This window comes from Acomys minous (assembly GCF_964271855.1).
Source record: "Acomys minous genome assembly, chromosome: 3".
NCBI classification, from domain to species: domain Eukaryota; kingdom Metazoa; phylum Chordata; class Mammalia; order Rodentia; family Muridae; genus Acomys; species Acomys minous.
The window spans coordinates 16,330,760-16,349,123 of record NC_140485.1 but is presented as its reverse complement, the minus strand read 5'-3'; the positions used below and the strand labels follow the sequence as shown (position 1 = coordinate 16,349,123).

The window sequence follows — 18,364 nt, the reverse complement described above, 5'->3', positions numbered from 1 at the left end:
GCTGACCTCGTCTTTTACACACTTCAGAATCGCACTTATCCCACAACCTCCAATCTGGCATCTGTAGGCTCGGAGGTGTGCGCGGAGGAGCTGGAGCGCAGGCGCCTCAGTGTGAGCTGGACTCTTGCCCTCCCCCCGTCCCCCCCCCACTCCCCCCATCCCCCACCCTCCCGCCTGGGATAGGCAGCTCCTGTGTCCCCGCATCCCTGCCTGCACCTGCTGGGATCCTGCGGAAGGCCGAGCGCACTGAGGTTCAGCCAGCTGGCACCGCCCCGGGGCTGCTCCGTGACGTCAGGGCTGAGCGAGGGGCGCCCCCGCCCGCCGCTCGCCCCCGGGCGCTGCACCCCGCCTGTCCCTTCATAAGAGACTGGCCTGCGCCCGCCGCGCCACAGCTGCTCTGCGGAGCCCTCAGCAGCCGTGCCCCTCCTGCAGGCAGCTGGTGAGCGGCACCATGCAGCCTGCCATGCTCCTCGGCCTCCTGGGCGCCGCAGCTCTGGCGGGTGAGTGGGATTTCAGCACCTCGGACAGCTCCCGGAGCCTTTCCCTCTACCTCACCTCTTCTTTCCCGTACACCCCTTGCTTACCCAGCTTTGAGTTGGGGAGGCATGAGCAATCCAACGTTTCTTTGCTTTCCCCGCGGGGACTGTGCGGCCCTTGCAAGCAAAACCGCATTTGTGTTCTCTGCAGAGATGTCTACAAGGCTAGAGAGTCTTTGTAGTCTGATTCTGTGTGTGAGACTCTGTGACCGCAGCGGGGTGGGAATGCATGCAGCTGGTACCTGCAAATTTTCCTCTATTATTATAATGACGCTGAGTTGGAACTAGGTCCGTGTGCATATACGGCATTACACTGAGCATGTCATACATGTGTGTGCAGGTCTCCCTTCGTGTGTCTGCGTTTACAGGGTTAACATGCTTATGCTTTGTATTTACATCTCGAAAGAGAAGTAATTCATGTTTAAGTTGACCATTTTTAAATTTATGAATATATGAAGCTGTGTTAGATATTTCCTTTTGTACTTTAGAATTTAAAAAAAGCCTGTGTTATACCCACGAAAGTCCCTCCACAGTAGTAAACATACTGAAGTCAAATTTGAAGGACAAAAACTGAAGTAGTTACTATTTGGCGGTTTGTCTGTGGAAGATTGTGGTGTTGAACCAAACAGCTCTAAATTTATGCCATGATCTCCAATGACTTTAACACCATGTTTGGATTGGGGTCCTAAAAAGTAAGTACCACACCAAATTAAGGTGGCAGCTTTCTTTGGCTCTTTGGATGGCCTCAGCAAAGTGTTCTGTTTTGAGACTGAAATACCCAACTAGAAGTCTTAACTAGATGCCACTGTCCCTGTCTATGAAAATAAACCTTTGAATAAATAAGTCCAGTTTCTGACAAAGTAAAAGTCAAAGGTGATTTACTTGATAGCACTTGTAATGTTCTCTATGTTTTTTTTAAAAAAATCATTCTTCTGAATAACTAGTACATGTTCTCAGTTTGATTACACAAAATAAACGGAATAATTAAAATTCTTCAAGTCCAAAGTATTTCAGGAAGGCATTGCCGAAGAGGCCACAATGTTGCTACATTGCTTTCTAGATTACAGAACAGAGACATTTTTGGTAACTCGTTTAACTGCGGTGGTTAAACATTTTCATACTTCCCATGAAGGAATATTCTAATAAAAACTCACATTTAATAGTAACTAAAATGGAGACACGACACTTTCTCATATTTTAGACTACAATTCACGCACCATGCAGCCTACTGCTGAAAAGTGTGCAACTCAGTGGTGTATCAGTTGTCCACACACTGCAACCATCTCCACTATCAAGTTTCAGGACATGCTCATCACCCCAGAAAGACACCATGTACCTTAGCAATCACCTCCTTGTTTCCTGCTCCCCACATCTGGCAATGAGGGACTTTGAGTAGTTTGTTATTTAGCAAAATCGTGGTTGCTAGGGAGACCTCAGGAAGCCATCTAGTTCCCTTCCTACCATTTCAGAGCTTCTTAAAGGAGATCCACACCTGTCTATGGTAAGTACTGTGCACTTTAAAAATTTATGGAAAAAACTAACACTTTAAAAATTAATATGAAGAAATGAAAATTAGGATATACCTATTATATGAAAGTGGGTTTTTTTTGCTATGCAGATCTTGTTTGATTTGCAACTTTGGTGGAATTTGGGGACACCCATGGTTTACTCACAGAAGAACACGCTTAGCCTATTTTGAAGCTGTAATTTAATATTCTTATGAATGCTGATGTTCTCAAATTTATTCTTTGAGAAAGTTTTACCATTTGCTTGTTTTACTTTTCTATAAGCATGAAATTTACTTCTCATTTGCTACAAAAATAAGTTAAACCAGTTTAGGGGGACTCAATATATATTTAGTTGCTACCGCAGATTCTATTGGAAGAAATGAAAGTCATACAGCAGTCTCACCAAGGTACACAATGCACCTTCATAAGCAAACCCAAGTTCCTTTCTATTAAACAGACTCTGAGGACCCTTCCTTGGGGAAACAGGGATGCTCTACAACAGTATGTTGTAACCTGCTGATTGTCTAGGACAGTGGGACATCCTTTGCCCATCAAATTTGACAAGGGTTGATACTTTGGCAGTATGGGCAAAGTACTCACCTTATATTGAGGGAAACAGCAGGCAGAACCATATATGTGGGCCTGCATTGAGAGGGAAGGGCTGGAGGGTTGAACGTGGAAAGGATGACTCTTCTGTTACCAGGGTAGGTAGTTCTTCCGTAGTTACTCTTGCCAGAAGTTTTCACAGATTTCAGGTGGAAAAAAAAAGGAAAGTGCCAAAGTGAGTGTGTTCTCAAAGTAGCTGTCATCTGTAGCACAGAAGGCTGGCCCTGGGCTGGGGCTGGGCTCAGCTGAGGAGTGATTGTCTGTCACGTTAATCTTCAGCACTAAGGAGAAGGGAAACCAGCAACAGAACCCCTAAAGCCAAGCACATAAGCTCCAAGTGCCAAAAGTTGCCCAGCCAGGTTTGTTTGACCTACATTTGAGGAATAACTTGAAGTCTTCCTTCACAACTTTCTAGGCACCTTTCAAACATTTTTAAATGACCCCAATAAAGCTAGATAACAGTGGGCTCCTGGAAACAATTGGGGCAGATGCAGGCCATGCTTTGCAAAAGACATTTTAGTGAAGTAAGCAAATGAGAAAAGTGCTCTTCACCTCCTCTTTTATTTGGTGCAAGGGGTAAACCTTAAAACCGCACACATGCTAGGAAACTGCTCTAGCATGGAAATATATTTCAGTCCCATGTATTTTTATTTCTGGGTTGATATAGGCAATGGATTGGGTGGGGATGAGTAGGCGTTTGAAGAGGTTTGGGGAGAAAACAATTGGGCAGCAAGGCTAGGGTGCTGGCGATAAATAAACTGCGTTTGAGTAGCTTTAGTGTCTGATGCCAGAGGCTTTTGCTCCTGCCATAGCTAGGTCTCCTGTTCTGGGGACCAAGAAGAAACCTCTCCTCTTTGAGTTTCTTCCAGTATAGTGCTGTTTATACTGTAGCAGTGGAAATGATTGTAAAGGCTTTGAGCTTCTGTAGCAGAAGTCATTAGACAAAACAAAGGGGGAGTGGAAGGTAGAAGAATGAAAGCAGTGTGAGGGTGGAGAGACATGAGGGTGGAGAGACATGAGGGCGGGAGAGACATGAGGGCGGGAGAGACATGAGGGCGGGAGAGACATGAGGGTGGGGGAGACATGAGGGTGGAGAGACATGAGGGCGGGAGAGACATGAGGGTGGGAGAGACATGAGGGTGGGAGAGACATGAGGGCGGGAGAGACATGAGGGTGGAGAGACATGAGGGCGGGAGAGACATGAGGGTGGGAGAGACATGAGGGTGGGGGAGACATGAGGGTGGAGAGACATGAGGGCGGGAGAGACATGAGGGTGGGAGAGACATGAGGGCGGGAGAGACATGAGGGCGGGAGAGACATGAGGGTGGAGAGACATGAGGGTGGAGAGACATGAGGGTGGGGAGAGACATGAGGGTGGAGAGACATGAGGGTGGAGAGACATGAGGGCGGGAGAGACATGAGGGTGGAGAGACATGAGGGCGGGAGAGACATGAGGGCGGGGAGAGACATGAGGGTGGGGAGAGACATGAGGGTGGGGAGAGACATGAGGGCGGGGAGAGACATGAGGGCGGGGAGAGACATGAGGGCGGGGAGAGACATGAGGGCGGGAGAGACATGAGGGCGGGGAGAGACATGAGGGCGGGGAGAGACATGAGGGTGGGGAGAGACATGAGGGTGGGGAGAGACATGAGGGCGGGGAGAGACATGAGGGCGGGAGAGACATGAGGGCGGGAGAGACATGAGGGTGGGGAGAGACAAGAGGGTGGAGAGACATGAGGGTGGGGAGAGACATGAGGGCGGGGAGAGACATGAGGGCGGGAGAGACATGAGGGCGGGAGAGACATGAGGGCGGGAGAGACATGAGGGTGGAGAGACATGAGGGTGGAGAGACATGAGGGCGGGAGAGACATGAGGGCGGGAGAGACATGAGGGCGGGAGAGACATGAGGGTGGAGAGACATGAGGGTGGAGAGACATGAGGGCGGGAGAGACATGAGGGTGGAGAGACATGAGGGCGGGAGAGACATGAGGGTGGGGAGAGACATGAGGGCGGGAGAGACATGAGGGCGGGAGAGACATGAGGGTGGGGAGAGACATGAGGGTGGGGAGAGACATGAGGGCGGGGAGAGACATGAGGGCGGGAGAGACATGAGGGCGGGAGAGACATGAGGGTGGGGAGAGACATGAGGGCGGGGAGAGACATGAGGGCGGGGAGAGACATGAGGGTGGGGAGAGACATGAGGGTGGAGAGACATGAGGGCGGGAGAGACATGAGGGCGGGAGAGACATGAGGGTGGGGAGAGACATGAGGGTGGGGAGAGACATGAGGGTGGGGAGAGACATGAGGGCGGGAGAGACATGAGGGCGGGAGAGACATGAGGGCGGGAGAGACATGAGGGTGGGGAGAGACATGAGGGCGGGGAGAGACATGAGGGTGGGGAGAGACATGAGGGTGGGGAGAGACATGAGGGTGGAGAGACATGAGGGCGGGAGAGACATGAGGGCGGGAGAGACATGAGGGTGGAGAGACATGAGGGTGGGGAGAGACATGAGGGTGGGGAGAGACATGAGGGCGGGGAGAGACATGAGGGCGGGGAGAGACATGAGGGCGGGAGAGACATGAGGGCGGGAGAAACATGAGGGTGGAGAGACATGAGGGTGGAGAGACATGAGGGTGGAGAGACATGAGGGCGGGAGAGACATGAGGGCGGGAGAGACATGAGGGTGGGGAGAGACATGAGGGCGGGGAGAGACATGAGGGTGGGGAGAGACATGAGGGTGGGGAGAGACATGAGGGTGGAGAGACATGAGGGTGGGGAGAGACATGAGGGCGGGAGAGACATGAGGGCGGGAGAGACATGAGGGTGGAAAGAGACATGAGGGCGGGGAGAGACATGAGGGTGGAGAGACATGAGGGTGGGGAGAGACATGAGGGTGGGGGAGACATGAGGGCGGGGAGAGACATGAGGGTGGAGAGACATGAGGGTGGGGAGAGACATGAGGGTGGAGAGACATGAGGGTGGGGAGAGACATGAGGGTGGAGAGACATGAGGGTGGGGAGAGACATGAGGGCGGGGAGAGACATGAGGGCGGGAGAGACATGAGGGTGGGGAGAGACATGAGGGTGGGGAGAGACATGAGGGTGGAGAGACATGAGGGTGGGGAGAGACATGAGGGTGGAGAGACATGAGGGTGGGGAGAGACATGAGGGCGGGAGAGACATGAGGGCGGGAGAGACATGAGGGTGGGGAGAGACATGAGGGTGGGGAGAGACATGAGGGTGGAGAGACATGAGGGTGGGGAGAGACATGAGGGTGGGGAGAGACATGAGGGTGGGGAGAGACATGAGGGCGGGAGAGACATGAGGGCGGGAGAGACATGAGGGTGGGGAGAGACATGAGGGCGGGGAGAGACATGAGGGTGGGGAGAGACATGAGGGTGGGGAGAGACATGAGGGTGGAGAGACATGAGGGTGGAGAGACATGAGGGTGGGGAGAGACATGAGGGTGGAGAGACATGAGGGTGGAGAGACATGAGGGCGGGAGAGACATGAGGGTGGGGAGAGACATGAGGGTGGAGAGACATGAGGGCGGGGAGAGACATGAGGGCGGGGAGACATGAGGGTGGAGAGACATGAGGGTGGAGAGACATGAGGGTGGAGAGACATGAGGGTGGAGAGACATGAGGGTGGGGAGACATGAGGGTGGAGAGACATGAGGGTGGAGAGACATGAGGGCGGGAGAGACATGAGGGTGGGGAGAGACATGAGGGTGGAGAGACATGAGGGCGGGGAGAGACATGAGGGCGGGGAGACATGAGGGTGGAGAGACATGAGGGTGGGGAGAGACATGAGGGTGGGGAGAGACATGAGGGCGGGAGAGACATGAGGGTGGAGAGACATGAGGGTGGAGAGACATGAGGGTGGAGAGACATGAGGGTGGAGAGACATGAGGGTGGAGAGACATGAGGGTGGAGAGACATGAGGGTGGAGAGACATGAGGGCGGGAGAGACATGAGGGCGGGAGAGACATGAGGGTGGAGAGACATGAGGGTGGAGAGACATGAGGGTGGAGAGACATGAGGGTGGGGAGAGACATGAGGGTGGAGAGACATGAGGGTGGAGAGACATGAGGGTGGAGAGACATGAGGGTGGAGAGACATGAGGGTGGGGAGAGACATGAGGGCGGGAGAGACATGAGGGCGGGAGAGACATGAGGGCGGGAGAGACATGAGGGTGGAGAGAGACATGAGGGTGGAGAGACATGAGGGTGGAGAGACATGAGGGTGGGGAGAGACATGAGGGCGGGAGAGACATGAGGGCGGGAGAGACATGAGGGTGGAGAGACATGAGGGTGGAGAGACATGAGGGTGGAGAGACATGAGGGCGGGGAGACATGAGGGTGGAGAGACATGAGGATGGAGAGACATGAGGGTGGAGAGACATGAGGATGGAGAGACATGAGGGCGGGAGAGACATGAGGATGGAGAGACATGAGGGCGGGAGAGACATGAGGGTGGAGAGACATGAGGGTGGAGAGACATGAGGGTGGGGAGACATGAGGGTGGGGAGAGACATGAGGGTGGAGAGACATGAGGGTGGAGAGACATGAGGGCGGGAGAGACATGAGGGTGGAGAGACATGAGGGTGGAGAGACATGAGGGTGGGGAGACATGAGGGTGGGGAGAGACATGAGGGTGGAGAGACATGAGGGTGGAGAGACATGAGGGTGGAGAGACATGAGGGTGGAGAGACATGAGGGCGGGAGAGACATGAGGGCGGGAGAGACATGAGGGTGGGGAGAGACATGAGGGTGGGGAGAGACATGAGGGTGGAGAGACATGAGGGTGGAGAGACATGAGGGTGGAGAGACATGAGGGTGGAGAGACATGAGGATGGAGAGACATGAGGGTGGGGAGAGACATGAGGGTGGAGAGACATGAGGGTGGGGAGAGACATGAGGGTGGAGAGACATGAGGGTGGAGAGACATGAGGGCGGGAGAGACATGAGGGCGGGAGAGACATGAGGGCGGGGAGACATGAGGGCGGGAGAGACATGAGGGTGGAGAGACATGAGGGCGGGAGAGACATGAGGGTGGAGAGACATGAGGGTGGAGAGACATGAGGATGGAGAGACATGAGGGCGGGAGAGACATGAGGGCGGGAGAGACATGAGGGTGGAGAGACATGAGGGTGGAGAGACATGAGGGCGGGAGAGACATGAGGGTGGAGAGACATGAGGGCGGGAGAGACATGAGGGTGGAGAGACATGAGGGTGGAGAGACATGAGGATGGAGAGACATGAGGGCGGGAGAGACATGAGGGTGGAGAGACATGAGGGCGGGAGAGACATGAGGGTGGAGAGACATGAGGGTGGAGAGACATGAGGGTGGGGAGTCATGAGGGTGGGGAGAGACATGAGGGTGGAGAGACATGAGGGTGGAGAGACATGAGGGTGGAGAGACATGAGGGCGGGAGAGACATGAGGGCGGGAGAGACATGAGGGTGGAGAGACATGAGGGTGGAGAGACATGAGGATGGAGAGACATGAGGGTGGGGAGAGACATGAGGATGGAGAGACATGAGGGTGGAGAGACATGAGGGTGGAGAGACATGAGGATGGAGAGACATGAGGGTGGAGAGACATGAGGGTGGAGAGACATGAGGGTGGAGAGACATGAGGGCGGGAGAGACATGAGGGCGGGAGAGACATGAGGGCGGGAGAGACATGAGGGCGGGAGAGACATGAGGGTGGAGAGACATGAGGGTGGAGAGACATGAGGGTGGAGAGACATGAGCGCGGGAGAGACATGAGGGTGGGGAGACATGAGGGTTGGGGGAGACATGAGGGTTGGGGGAGACAGGGTGCAGGCAGGTGCCAGTCACTGGGTATTTCCTGAACAACAAAGACTCTTCAAATGCTGATTTACGTCACGCGGAGTCTCATAAAATCTTGAATATTATTTTTCTTCCTTTGAGACATACTGTCACACACTAGTTTCTAAATGCCATGTGGATATTCTAACTTTAACAATGTTCTGGAGAAGTTGACACTTCTAGTTCTAGTCAAGTGTGTATACAATTATGCAACTGTATACAATGCAGAAAAACAGAACACTGGAACAAATGCAGAAGCATGCTGTTTAAACAAAGGTCTTGAGTGATTGATGATCTCTATTCAGTCCTGGAAGTCATGTAGATGGAGCTGGCCTTGAGTTCACTCACATAGATCCTCCTGCCTCTGCCTTCTGAGTGCTATGATTAAAGGTGTGCACCACCATGCCTGGCCTTTAATATCTGTGTTTTTATGAGTTTAGAAGAGTGGATTTAAAGAGAGAGAGAGAAAGAGAAAGATAGAGAGGGAGAGAGATCTACAGACCTAGCCACTCAGTGTAGACAAAGGGAAAGAATTGTGGGGCACCTGATTCTATTTTGATTTAAAAAATTATTATTGCACAGAATGTAAAAAACTGTATAGAGTGATGGACAGCTTAACAAACTTCACAAATATAGGACAACTGTGTAACCATTTCAAGACGTGGGAAATTGTCAAAACTTAAGAGCCTCCTCAAATTTGGTCTGGGTTTGATTTATATAGGCTGTAAAGCAGCATCTGTTTCCATATATGTTTAAGGCATTGTTGGGGGTGGGGAAACAACTGTGTATGCACACATGTATGTACATGTGCACACATGTGTACAAGCAACCATTGTCATCATCCCGGCCATCGGTTCTGTGAAGTATTCGCTCTGCATCCCCCTCAAGGAAAACAGGGCAACTGGGCAAATTTGATTCATTCAGTCTCAAAGAATTCAACTCAACATTTTCCATTTTTCTCCTTCAAAGCTGTCGGCTCGGCTCCAGTGGATAACAGGAGTCACAGTGAAGAGACGGTAAGCAGAGATGTTGGTCAAGAGGCTTGACATGCGAACATGCCCTAGACTGCCTCGCTCCCTTTGGCAGCTCCCTCTCCCATGTTGTTTTGTAAAATCAGTTTCGTCCCTTAGAAACTGGGATAAATGATGCCCCTCCCGTGGTAAATGCACACACATCCTTCCCAGAGGGTTTAATCTTCCTGAGAACCAAGACAATTCCCCTCTAACCTGCTTAGAAGTGGGTCTTTATGTCTTCGTCCATTTTGCAGTGTTGTACCCTTGGAGGCTTCCTCATGGTCCTCTAAGTCTGCATCCCTGCCCTGAGGATCCTGTATCCATCCCAGTCACATGCTCAAGCCTCCTGTGACAGGTGTTCCTGTCACATGCTTTTTTTTCTTTTAATTTTTCATTAATTTATTCTTGTTACATCTCAATGGTTATCCCATCCCATGTATCCTCCCATCCTTCCCTCCCTCCCATTTTCCCCTTACTCCCCTCCCCTATGACTGTTCCTGAGGGGGATTTCCTCCCCCTGTGTATGCTAATAGGGTATCAAGTCTCTTCTTGGTAGCCTGCTATCCTTCCTCTGAATGCCACCAGGTCTCCCTCTCCAGGCGACATGGTCAAATATGAAGCACCAGAGTACATGTGAAAATCATACTCCACTCTCCACTCAACTGTGGAGAATGTTCTGCCCATTGGCTAGATCTGGGTAGGCACCAGCCAACATGCTTTTACGTTTTCTCACAGGTGACTCGCTGCATCATTGAAGTTCTCTCAAACGCCCTGTCCAAATCCACTGCTCCAACCATCACTCCTGAGTGCCGGCAACTCCTGGAGAGGAGTAAGTGTCCCTGACTTCAGGAAGACCTTTGTGCCTGCAGTGGATCTTCTTCCTGCAGCCTCTGCCTTACCTGCAGAGGCATCACTGTGGTATAACTCAACAGATAGTTTGATTGACTAGACTGGTACCTCGGGAGACAGCGATATAATTTCTGGTCCCTTAGTGGTTGTCTGACATGGGAAGATGTTTTTTCCCTCTAGGTTTACTCTTTCAGAAAGGGAATTGACGTTAACTGCAGTCTTTGGGCTGCCCATCAGTTCTTAAATTCTTTAATTTCATCTTTTTAAAAAATCAAAATGGGCCAGGCGTGGTGGCACACGCCTTTAATCCCAGCACTTGGGAGGCAGAGGCAGGCGGATCGCTGTGAGTTCGAGGCCAGCCTGGTCTACAAAGTGAATCCAGGACAGCCAAGGCTACACAGAGAAACCCTGTCTCGAAAAACAAAACAAAACAAAAAACAAACAAACAAACAAACAAACAAAAAAACCTCAAAATCAAAATGGGTATTCATTTGGGAGGAGAGAGGCATGGGAAGTACTTGCGTGTGGGTAGGTGAAGGGGGTGGCTGAGAGAGTGCTGGAAGGGTAGGGGAGGGCAAGGTAGACAGAGTGCTCTGAGGCTACTGGAGTATTTTCTCTGTACTAAGGAGCTTCTGTGGAACGCGAAGTTTAGACAGAGATGTAAGCAGTGTTGACTGTTAACAGGTTTTTACAAGGCTCTCTGTACAGCCCTTGTCATTTGGGAAGCCAGGCCAGTTCAAAGAAATCCTGCGCCTGTGAACTGTTTCCACTGCCCTGGAGTCTTTAGTTAAGCTGGGAACAGTGAGTTCTTACTTTTTACCTTTAAGATCTCTAATTACCAGACACACACTCTTGTGCAGTACGTGGGGTTTATGCATAAAAGGATACAATAACAACCATGGGCGATTGGCTCAGAGTAACCTGGGTTAACTCAATCTGCCTCAGAATCATGGCAGGTATGGGGTGGTCTGAGACGGGAGGAGCCTCATTAAACAGTTAATGGAAGCTGCCCCATGCCATTCCAGTCAAGATGCTTCTGTGTTTCTCAAGTTTATCTTCTGCTTGTACAGGCAAGGGGTTCTAAATCACTACAGGAAGCGAATGGCACTTCTCTGGACCAACATGTTTTGCAGTTACCCTTTCCCTGTCTTCATTTACCAGATGAGTGCAAAGGGAAGGGTCTGTCATATAAGGTCACCAGAAAGCCATGATTGCTCAGGAGAACATTACCGAATGCCAGACTTTTCTTGTCTCCAAAATTAGGTACTTAGCCCTCAGCCTGTAGCCATAGTAATTCCAGCCTGCCAATTGTGCCCTGGGAACTTAGGTATCTGTTGATCCTACTCCAGAGAAGTAAACAATGGACCCAGATCTCTAAAAAGGACACAAAACAAACAGATAGAGACAGAAAGACCAGGAAGATGGAAGTGCTCCTTCGGGTTGCAGCTTCAAGCATCACTCAGGCTAGACACAAAACCACGAGGGAGCAAGAAAGACTCAGAGCAGAAGATTAGTAGCACAGCAGCAGCGTGGGCCCCATCTCAGGGACAGCAGAGTGGGCCCTTCTGAGGATAAGTAAGTAGTCCAGCAGCATGGGCCCGAGTTTCAGGGACAGCAGTACAGCACAGCAGCCTGATTGGGGGAGGGGAGGGGCCGTGCCTTTCACAGGAATTTGTCCTTCTGGGTTCTCGTTTTTTGGGGGGAAACTACACAATCTGTTACCATATTTTGCTATTCAGAACTTGAACATTTTCAAAGGAAGTAAATAATTTATTTTTTATTTTTTTATTTTTGGTTTGGTGGTGGTGAATATCAAGCCCAAGGCGTGTAAGCATTTTACCACCGAGTTAAATTGTCTGTCTTCTATCTATCTATCTATCTATCTATCTATCTATCTTTTCATTTATTTATTTATATTTTTATTTTTGAGACATGATCTCACTATATCTTACTATGTAGTTCTTGCCAGCCTAGAATTCACTATGTAAGCTATTGGGTTGGCTTTGAACTCACAGAGATCCAGCTGCTTGTCTCCCAAGTGCTGGGATTAAAGGTATGCACCACTCTGCTTAAATGTTTGATGGCTTAAAGTGACATTTGCTATTTAGATATTGCCTCTGAAGTGCAGGCCAAAGGGAATCAGTTCTGGGCCACACCAAGCTCGTCCTGTTGTAGCTTCTTGTCTCCTGGCCTTAGGCTTCCTTCTCCTAGCCTGATGGGCAGACTCCCATGCTGAGCTCAGCGGAGGGAAACGTCACTGCTTGGCCTGTGTTCCATGCCAAGCCTTGTCTCTGTTCCCACTCTCCTGCACTCAGTGAGAAAACAAGTATTTGGAGAGAAGGGAAGAACTGTAGGTTTCTCTCGTTGTTGTTTTGTTTTTGTTTTTGTTTGTTTGTTTTGGGCTTAAAGAGGACTTAGAAGTTCAGTTTCTTACCAGGTACAAGATATCTCCAGCTAGGGTTGACCAAGGTTGACCTGGTCCACTTTGCAACATGATGGATGCGACGCATGCTCCCCTTTTTCCTGTGAGCAAGAGTGAGTGTCATACTTTGGTTACAGATTGGCCAAGACTCTACCAGCTAATCAGCCCTCCCAGTCTCACCTGCTGGGCTTAGAGCTAAATTTAGGCAGAAGTGCTCAGCTCCAGGCACAAGCTGCTATAGGGAAGTACATATTTAACACAGAAAAAAAAATACAAATACTTCTGTTCTTGACACTTAAGACACCTCACTCCCTAAATCAGGCAGGAAGAGGAGCATGTGGCCTCTGCCGTCCTCCAGCAGGTTCCGAGCATGACATCAGCATCTGTCTGCCTGAGTCAGCTGTGAGCCCCACAGACAGTGTGACAGGCCCATTGTCGGCTTAAATAGTACACATTGATTTCTCACAGTTGTAGGAGCTGGTAGATAAAAATCAAGGTGCCTGGTAAGGTCCCACTTGCTGGCTGCCCGGCCATCTTCTTACCACATGGCCATCTTCTTCTTACTGTGTCCTCTTGTGTGAAGGAAGGTTGTGGCTCTCATGGGTCCCCTTCTTAGGACCCTGCTGTCATCATGAGAGAGCTCCACTCAAGACCTAAGAACCTTCCAAGGCCTTCCTCCCCAAACTATCATAGCATCAGTTAGTAACTCAAGATAGGAACTTGAAAAGGGGCCACAAGGAGTCAAGGCTACCACCCCAAAATCTCCTTGCTTACTTGTGCCCACCTAATTATAATTAGCTCTACCCCAGCACTGCATGTACTACCATGGGCTCTTCTTTTTCTTTCTTTCTTTCTTTTTTTTTTTTTTTTTTTTTGACTAGGCTTGTTTGTTATTCCAGCTTGTCTTAAATTCACTTCGTAGCCCAAGCTGGCAGAGAAGTCATAATCGTCCTGACGTCATCATGGGCTCTTGCATGCTGCAGGGACCTGTGACAAATGAGGCAGTGTTCAAATGCCTATATTTAGAAGGCCAGAGACATTTCAGCAGACACGAAAGCATCATGGTCATGCCAGGCTGTATTTTCATAGAGATGTACAAACTAGCTATGGTTTCTTGAATATTTTATTAGATAGATAAATTTTGTCCTTTGTAAATATCAGTCCAAAGTGACTCATGGCATCTGCTCCTGTTATGCTTTCTTTCTCTCTCCTAAGCTCCTCCTACCTATTAACCTATAATAAACTTGTGTCTAAAAGGAAACAAACAAATAGGTCCATCAGCCCTGTTCAAAAGAACTATAGTATGAACTGCAAATATAATGTCAGATTTCTAGTGGACATATTTTAAAAGTAAAAAAATTACAAGTGCAATTAATGTCAACTGCGTATCTCATTTTGTCTAATGTATTTTATATACTCAATATATTTAATAGCTCCCAAACTACCAAAAAGTGTTATTTTAATACATTCTCTTTTTTTGTATGAAGTCTTGGGCATCTGCTGTGTATAGCAGGTCTTGGTTTGCTCAACCAAATCTCACGTGTTCTTTAGCCACAAAGAGCTAGTGGCTCCCATGAGGGGTGATGCTGATGTTGGCGCTCAGCTGCCAGTGGCCTTGGCTTCAGGTCTTCTATCTGAACTTGGTGGAAGAGGTTACAGCATAAGCCCTCTCAACTAACAACAAGGACAATGTGACCTCCACGTCTCTTTCCCTAGGGTACCCTTGGGAAGGATAGAGTAAAGGACTTATTGACATTTGGAAAAGATGGAAGAGAGCAGCAAATGCCAGTTCTGTCATCTGCTGCTGACTCATGAAACACAGAGACAGCCCAGTGTGCTGAAACTTATTCTCAGCATCAAAGAGCATGTGGACTGGGCGAGACCTGAGTGAAGAAAAAGAGAGGCCTTTATATATATATATATATATATATATATATATATATATATATATATATATATATATATATATATACTTTACATCCTGAAATATATCTCTATCTATCTATCTATCTATCTATCTATCTATCTATCTATATCACTTTACATCCTGAACACAGCCCCCTCCTTCCTCTCTTCTCAGTCCCACCCTCCCATCTCTTCTCCTGTCCCCCTCCTTTTCTTCTGAGGAAAGGGGAGCCACTGCCCTGTATCAGCCCACCCCAGCACATCAAGCCACGTCAGGACTGAGCACATCCTCCTTTGCCTATTCCCCTTCCTGTCACTCATTGCAGCCAGGCATCCTTTAATGATTCTGAGAAGAGTATCATTAGGCATCTTCTTGCTGTACGAACACAGCTGAGTGCACTTACAGAAAACGCTTCGGTATCACCACCTGATGAGATGGTGTGGGACCACTGTGAGATCCAGTCCATTGTAGGACGAAATGCACAGCGCATGACAGAGCTAAGTTAAGCTGCCATTCCCTGCTGGATAGGGCCCACACAACTGACCGTAAAACAAAGTCCAATAAATAATTACATTTTGGATCCTTCTTTGAATCTTAGTACTTGCTGTTTTGCTACTTAATGTTATTTAGTTGGGTTATAATTAAAGCCCTTCTCCACCTTCCTCAACTGTGGAAGGAATGCTCATGAGTTATATCACTCTGAGTCTCCATGTCTTTTATACCTGAAAAGCAAGGAGGCTGAGCCAGATGAATTGTAAGAGTTCTCCTGGTCCTAAATTCCAGTCTTTCCTTAAGTTACAAATGGATTTCAGTTTGATCGTTGTCAGCCACAAACAGAGATTTGGGTAGGTACTATGAAAACTTAAACATGTGGAGAGCTCATTAGATTTAAACACAACCAAAGAGCTTCCGTACCATCAGCTTTTCAAAGACCCAAATATATCCTCTATTACGTACCCATCTTCCAGGGTCTGTGGAATTTGTAGTCATCACTGAGGCTGGTATCAAACCTCAAGCATTTCTGCAGCTGTACTTACTCCTACCTTTTCATTATAGGTGGGAAAGACGTCAAAGGCGAAGAGAAAGATGAAAACGAAAACAAGAAATTTGAAGTACGGTTGCTAAGAGACCCAGCTGGTGCCTCCATAGCCCACTGGCCTTCCAGCAGAGAGGAAACAGGAACTCCAGCAGAAGACTCTCGGGGCCAGACAAAGATAGAAAATGAGAAGTGGACAGAGGGAGGACAGAGCCAAGAGGACACAGATGAACCCCAGGAGAGCCTCCATCTCTCCAACCAACAGGTGTCCAAAGAAGCAAAGATCCAGCATTCGGGAGAGAGGGAGAGAGAGGAAAGGAAAGAAGAAGGCAAGACTCACCCAAAGGGGGAGCACAGGGCAGATGCTGGTGAAGAGAAACATCTTGAAGATTCTGGAGAGAGACAGAACACCTTCTCTAACGAAAGAAGCGAGGCTCCAGCTAAGAAAAGAGAAGAGTCAGTGGCCAGAGCAGACGCACACTCTATGGGGCTCTCTGAGAAGACACACAGCAGGGAGCAAAGCAGCCAGGAGAGTAGAGAGGAGGCAAGGGCACAGGAGAAACCCCAGGCGCTTAGCAACCATGACCAGAGCCAGGAAGAATCAGAGGAAGGTGAGGAAGACGCAGCCACTGAAGTAGCCAAACGTCGGCCGAGACACCACCATGGGAGAAGCCGGCCCAGCAAGCCCCCTCAAGAAGGGCAGCCTCTATCTGAGGGAAGGAGACGTGCTGAGGAGTCGGAGGAGGCAGATGTGGCTACAGCCAGTTTAGGAGAACAGTGGGGCCACCGTCCAACGCGCTACAGGGCTTCCGAGGAAGAGCCTGAATATGGGGAGGAAATGAGAAACCATCCAGGTTTCCAGGTTCCCGAGGACCTTCGGGGACCAAATCATGGGGGCAGAGGAAGTGAAGAGGACAGAGCTCCAAGGCCTCAGAGTGAGGAGAGGCAGGAAAGGGATTACAAGAGAAACCGTGCCAACTCCGAGCGTGAAAGCACAGTGAACAGACACAGCGAAGAAACTGAGGAAGAGTGGGGCTATGATGGGGCAAAGGGACGCCAACACAGAGGCAGGGCAGGTGAGCCAGGTGACACCAGAGAGGAAAAAAGGTTTCTAGAAGAAGAGCACTACCCTGTTCATGAAAGCCCAATAGATAAGGCAAAAAGGTATCCACAAAGCAAATGGCAAGAACAGAAAAATTACCTCAGCTATGGCGAGGAAGGGGACCAAGGGAAATGGTGGCAACAGGAAGAGGTGTTAGAACCAGAAGAAAGCAGGGAGGAGGCAAGGCTTCTGGACAGACACTACGCACCCTATGCCACCACTGAAAAGAGAAAGCGGTTGGGGGCGCTCTTCAACCCCTACTTTGACCCTCTCCAGTGGAAGAACAGTGACTTTGAGAAAAAAGACAAGCCAGGTGACGGTTTTCTCGAGGCCGAAGGTGAAGATGGAAATGGGTTGACCTTGAATGAGAAGAATTTCTTCCCAGAGTACAACTATGACTGGTGGGAGAAAAGGCCCTTCTCAGAGGATGTAAACTGGGGATATGAGAAGAGAGGCTTTGCCAGGGACCCTCACCTGGACTTCAAAAGGCCATATGATGGAGCGGCTGAGCTGAGCCAGCTCCTTCACTACAGGAAGAAGGCAGCCGAATTTCCTGACTTCTACGACTCGGAGGAGCAGATGGGGCCTCACCAGGAGGCGGAAGATGAAAAGGCCGGGGCTGACCAGAGAGTTCTGACTGAGGAAGAGGTACAGTTTGAGTCTTTGGCTTAGAATTAGGTTATGATGATTAAGGTTGATGTTAGCATCCTCATGTCTGACAACGGGGAGAGACAGGTGGGAACTCTCACTGTGAGGATGTGATCCCCTAGTCCAGAGCAGGGTTCATTTCTAGCCATGGTGCAAATCTCCGCCCCCGCCCCCCTCCCCTTCTCTGATCTACAGCATTTCGCACCTTGCTTAGGGAGCTTGGAAAGCTACTGTGTCTGGGGTCCAACCCCAGAGATGCTGGTTTAGGAGTAACCAGGGGCCTTTACCTAATTTGATTATGCCAGGTGGTGCTTCTCGAACTTGAAAGTGCATCAGAGTTGCAGGCATTTCTGACACCCCCCCCCCCGGGGGTTTCTCATTCAAGCACTTTTGGAGGGGACCCAGGAATCCTCATTCCTGGGCAATTTCTTGAGGGGCACCCAACCTACTGGTCAGGACAAAGCACACTTTGAAGGCCCCAGGTGTTGGCTGACTCAGGCAGCCTCTGTTATACCTAAAATCCCCCTCTCTCCTTAGAGCCCCCTGAACTGGGACAGTATGAATTGACCTGAGCGCTCCACTTTTCTGTTTCTCAGAGAAAGGAACTGGAGAACTTGGCTGCCATGGATCTGGAACTGCAGAAGATCGCAGAAAAGTTCAGCCACCGGGGCTGACAGTCGGAGAGCCCAGCCGTTCACTAAAAGACGCCATTGATTCAGCCAAAGGCAGGGAGCAGAATTTACTATTTACTAAGTGTTTGATGCATTTGCCAGAATGCTAATGCTATGTGACCAGTGTGACTTGTAGCATATTTTTCCTGCAAAATAGATGTTCACATGCCTGTGACAATGACTGTGTTACTGTCTTTGAAACATAAACAATAAAAGATTTACCTGAAACAAA

The 18,364-nt window shown here is 49.6% G+C and overlaps 1 protein-coding gene across 1 annotated transcript; it reads left to right on the top strand.

Moving 5' to 3' along the window:
* The first annotated feature begins 246 nt into the window (after positions 1 to 246).
* CHGB (chromogranin B) lies at positions 247 to 18,364 on the top strand. The gene is made up of 5 exons (XM_084777121.1): positions 247 to 500; positions 9,455 to 9,501; positions 10,234 to 10,327; positions 15,732 to 17,461; positions 18,058 to 18,364. The coding sequence occupies exons 1-5, from the start codon at positions 452 to 454 to the stop codon at positions 18,133 to 18,135; spliced, it is 1,998 nt and encodes a 665-aa protein (XP_084633247.1). The 5' UTR covers positions 247 to 451; the 3' UTR covers positions 18,136 to 18,364.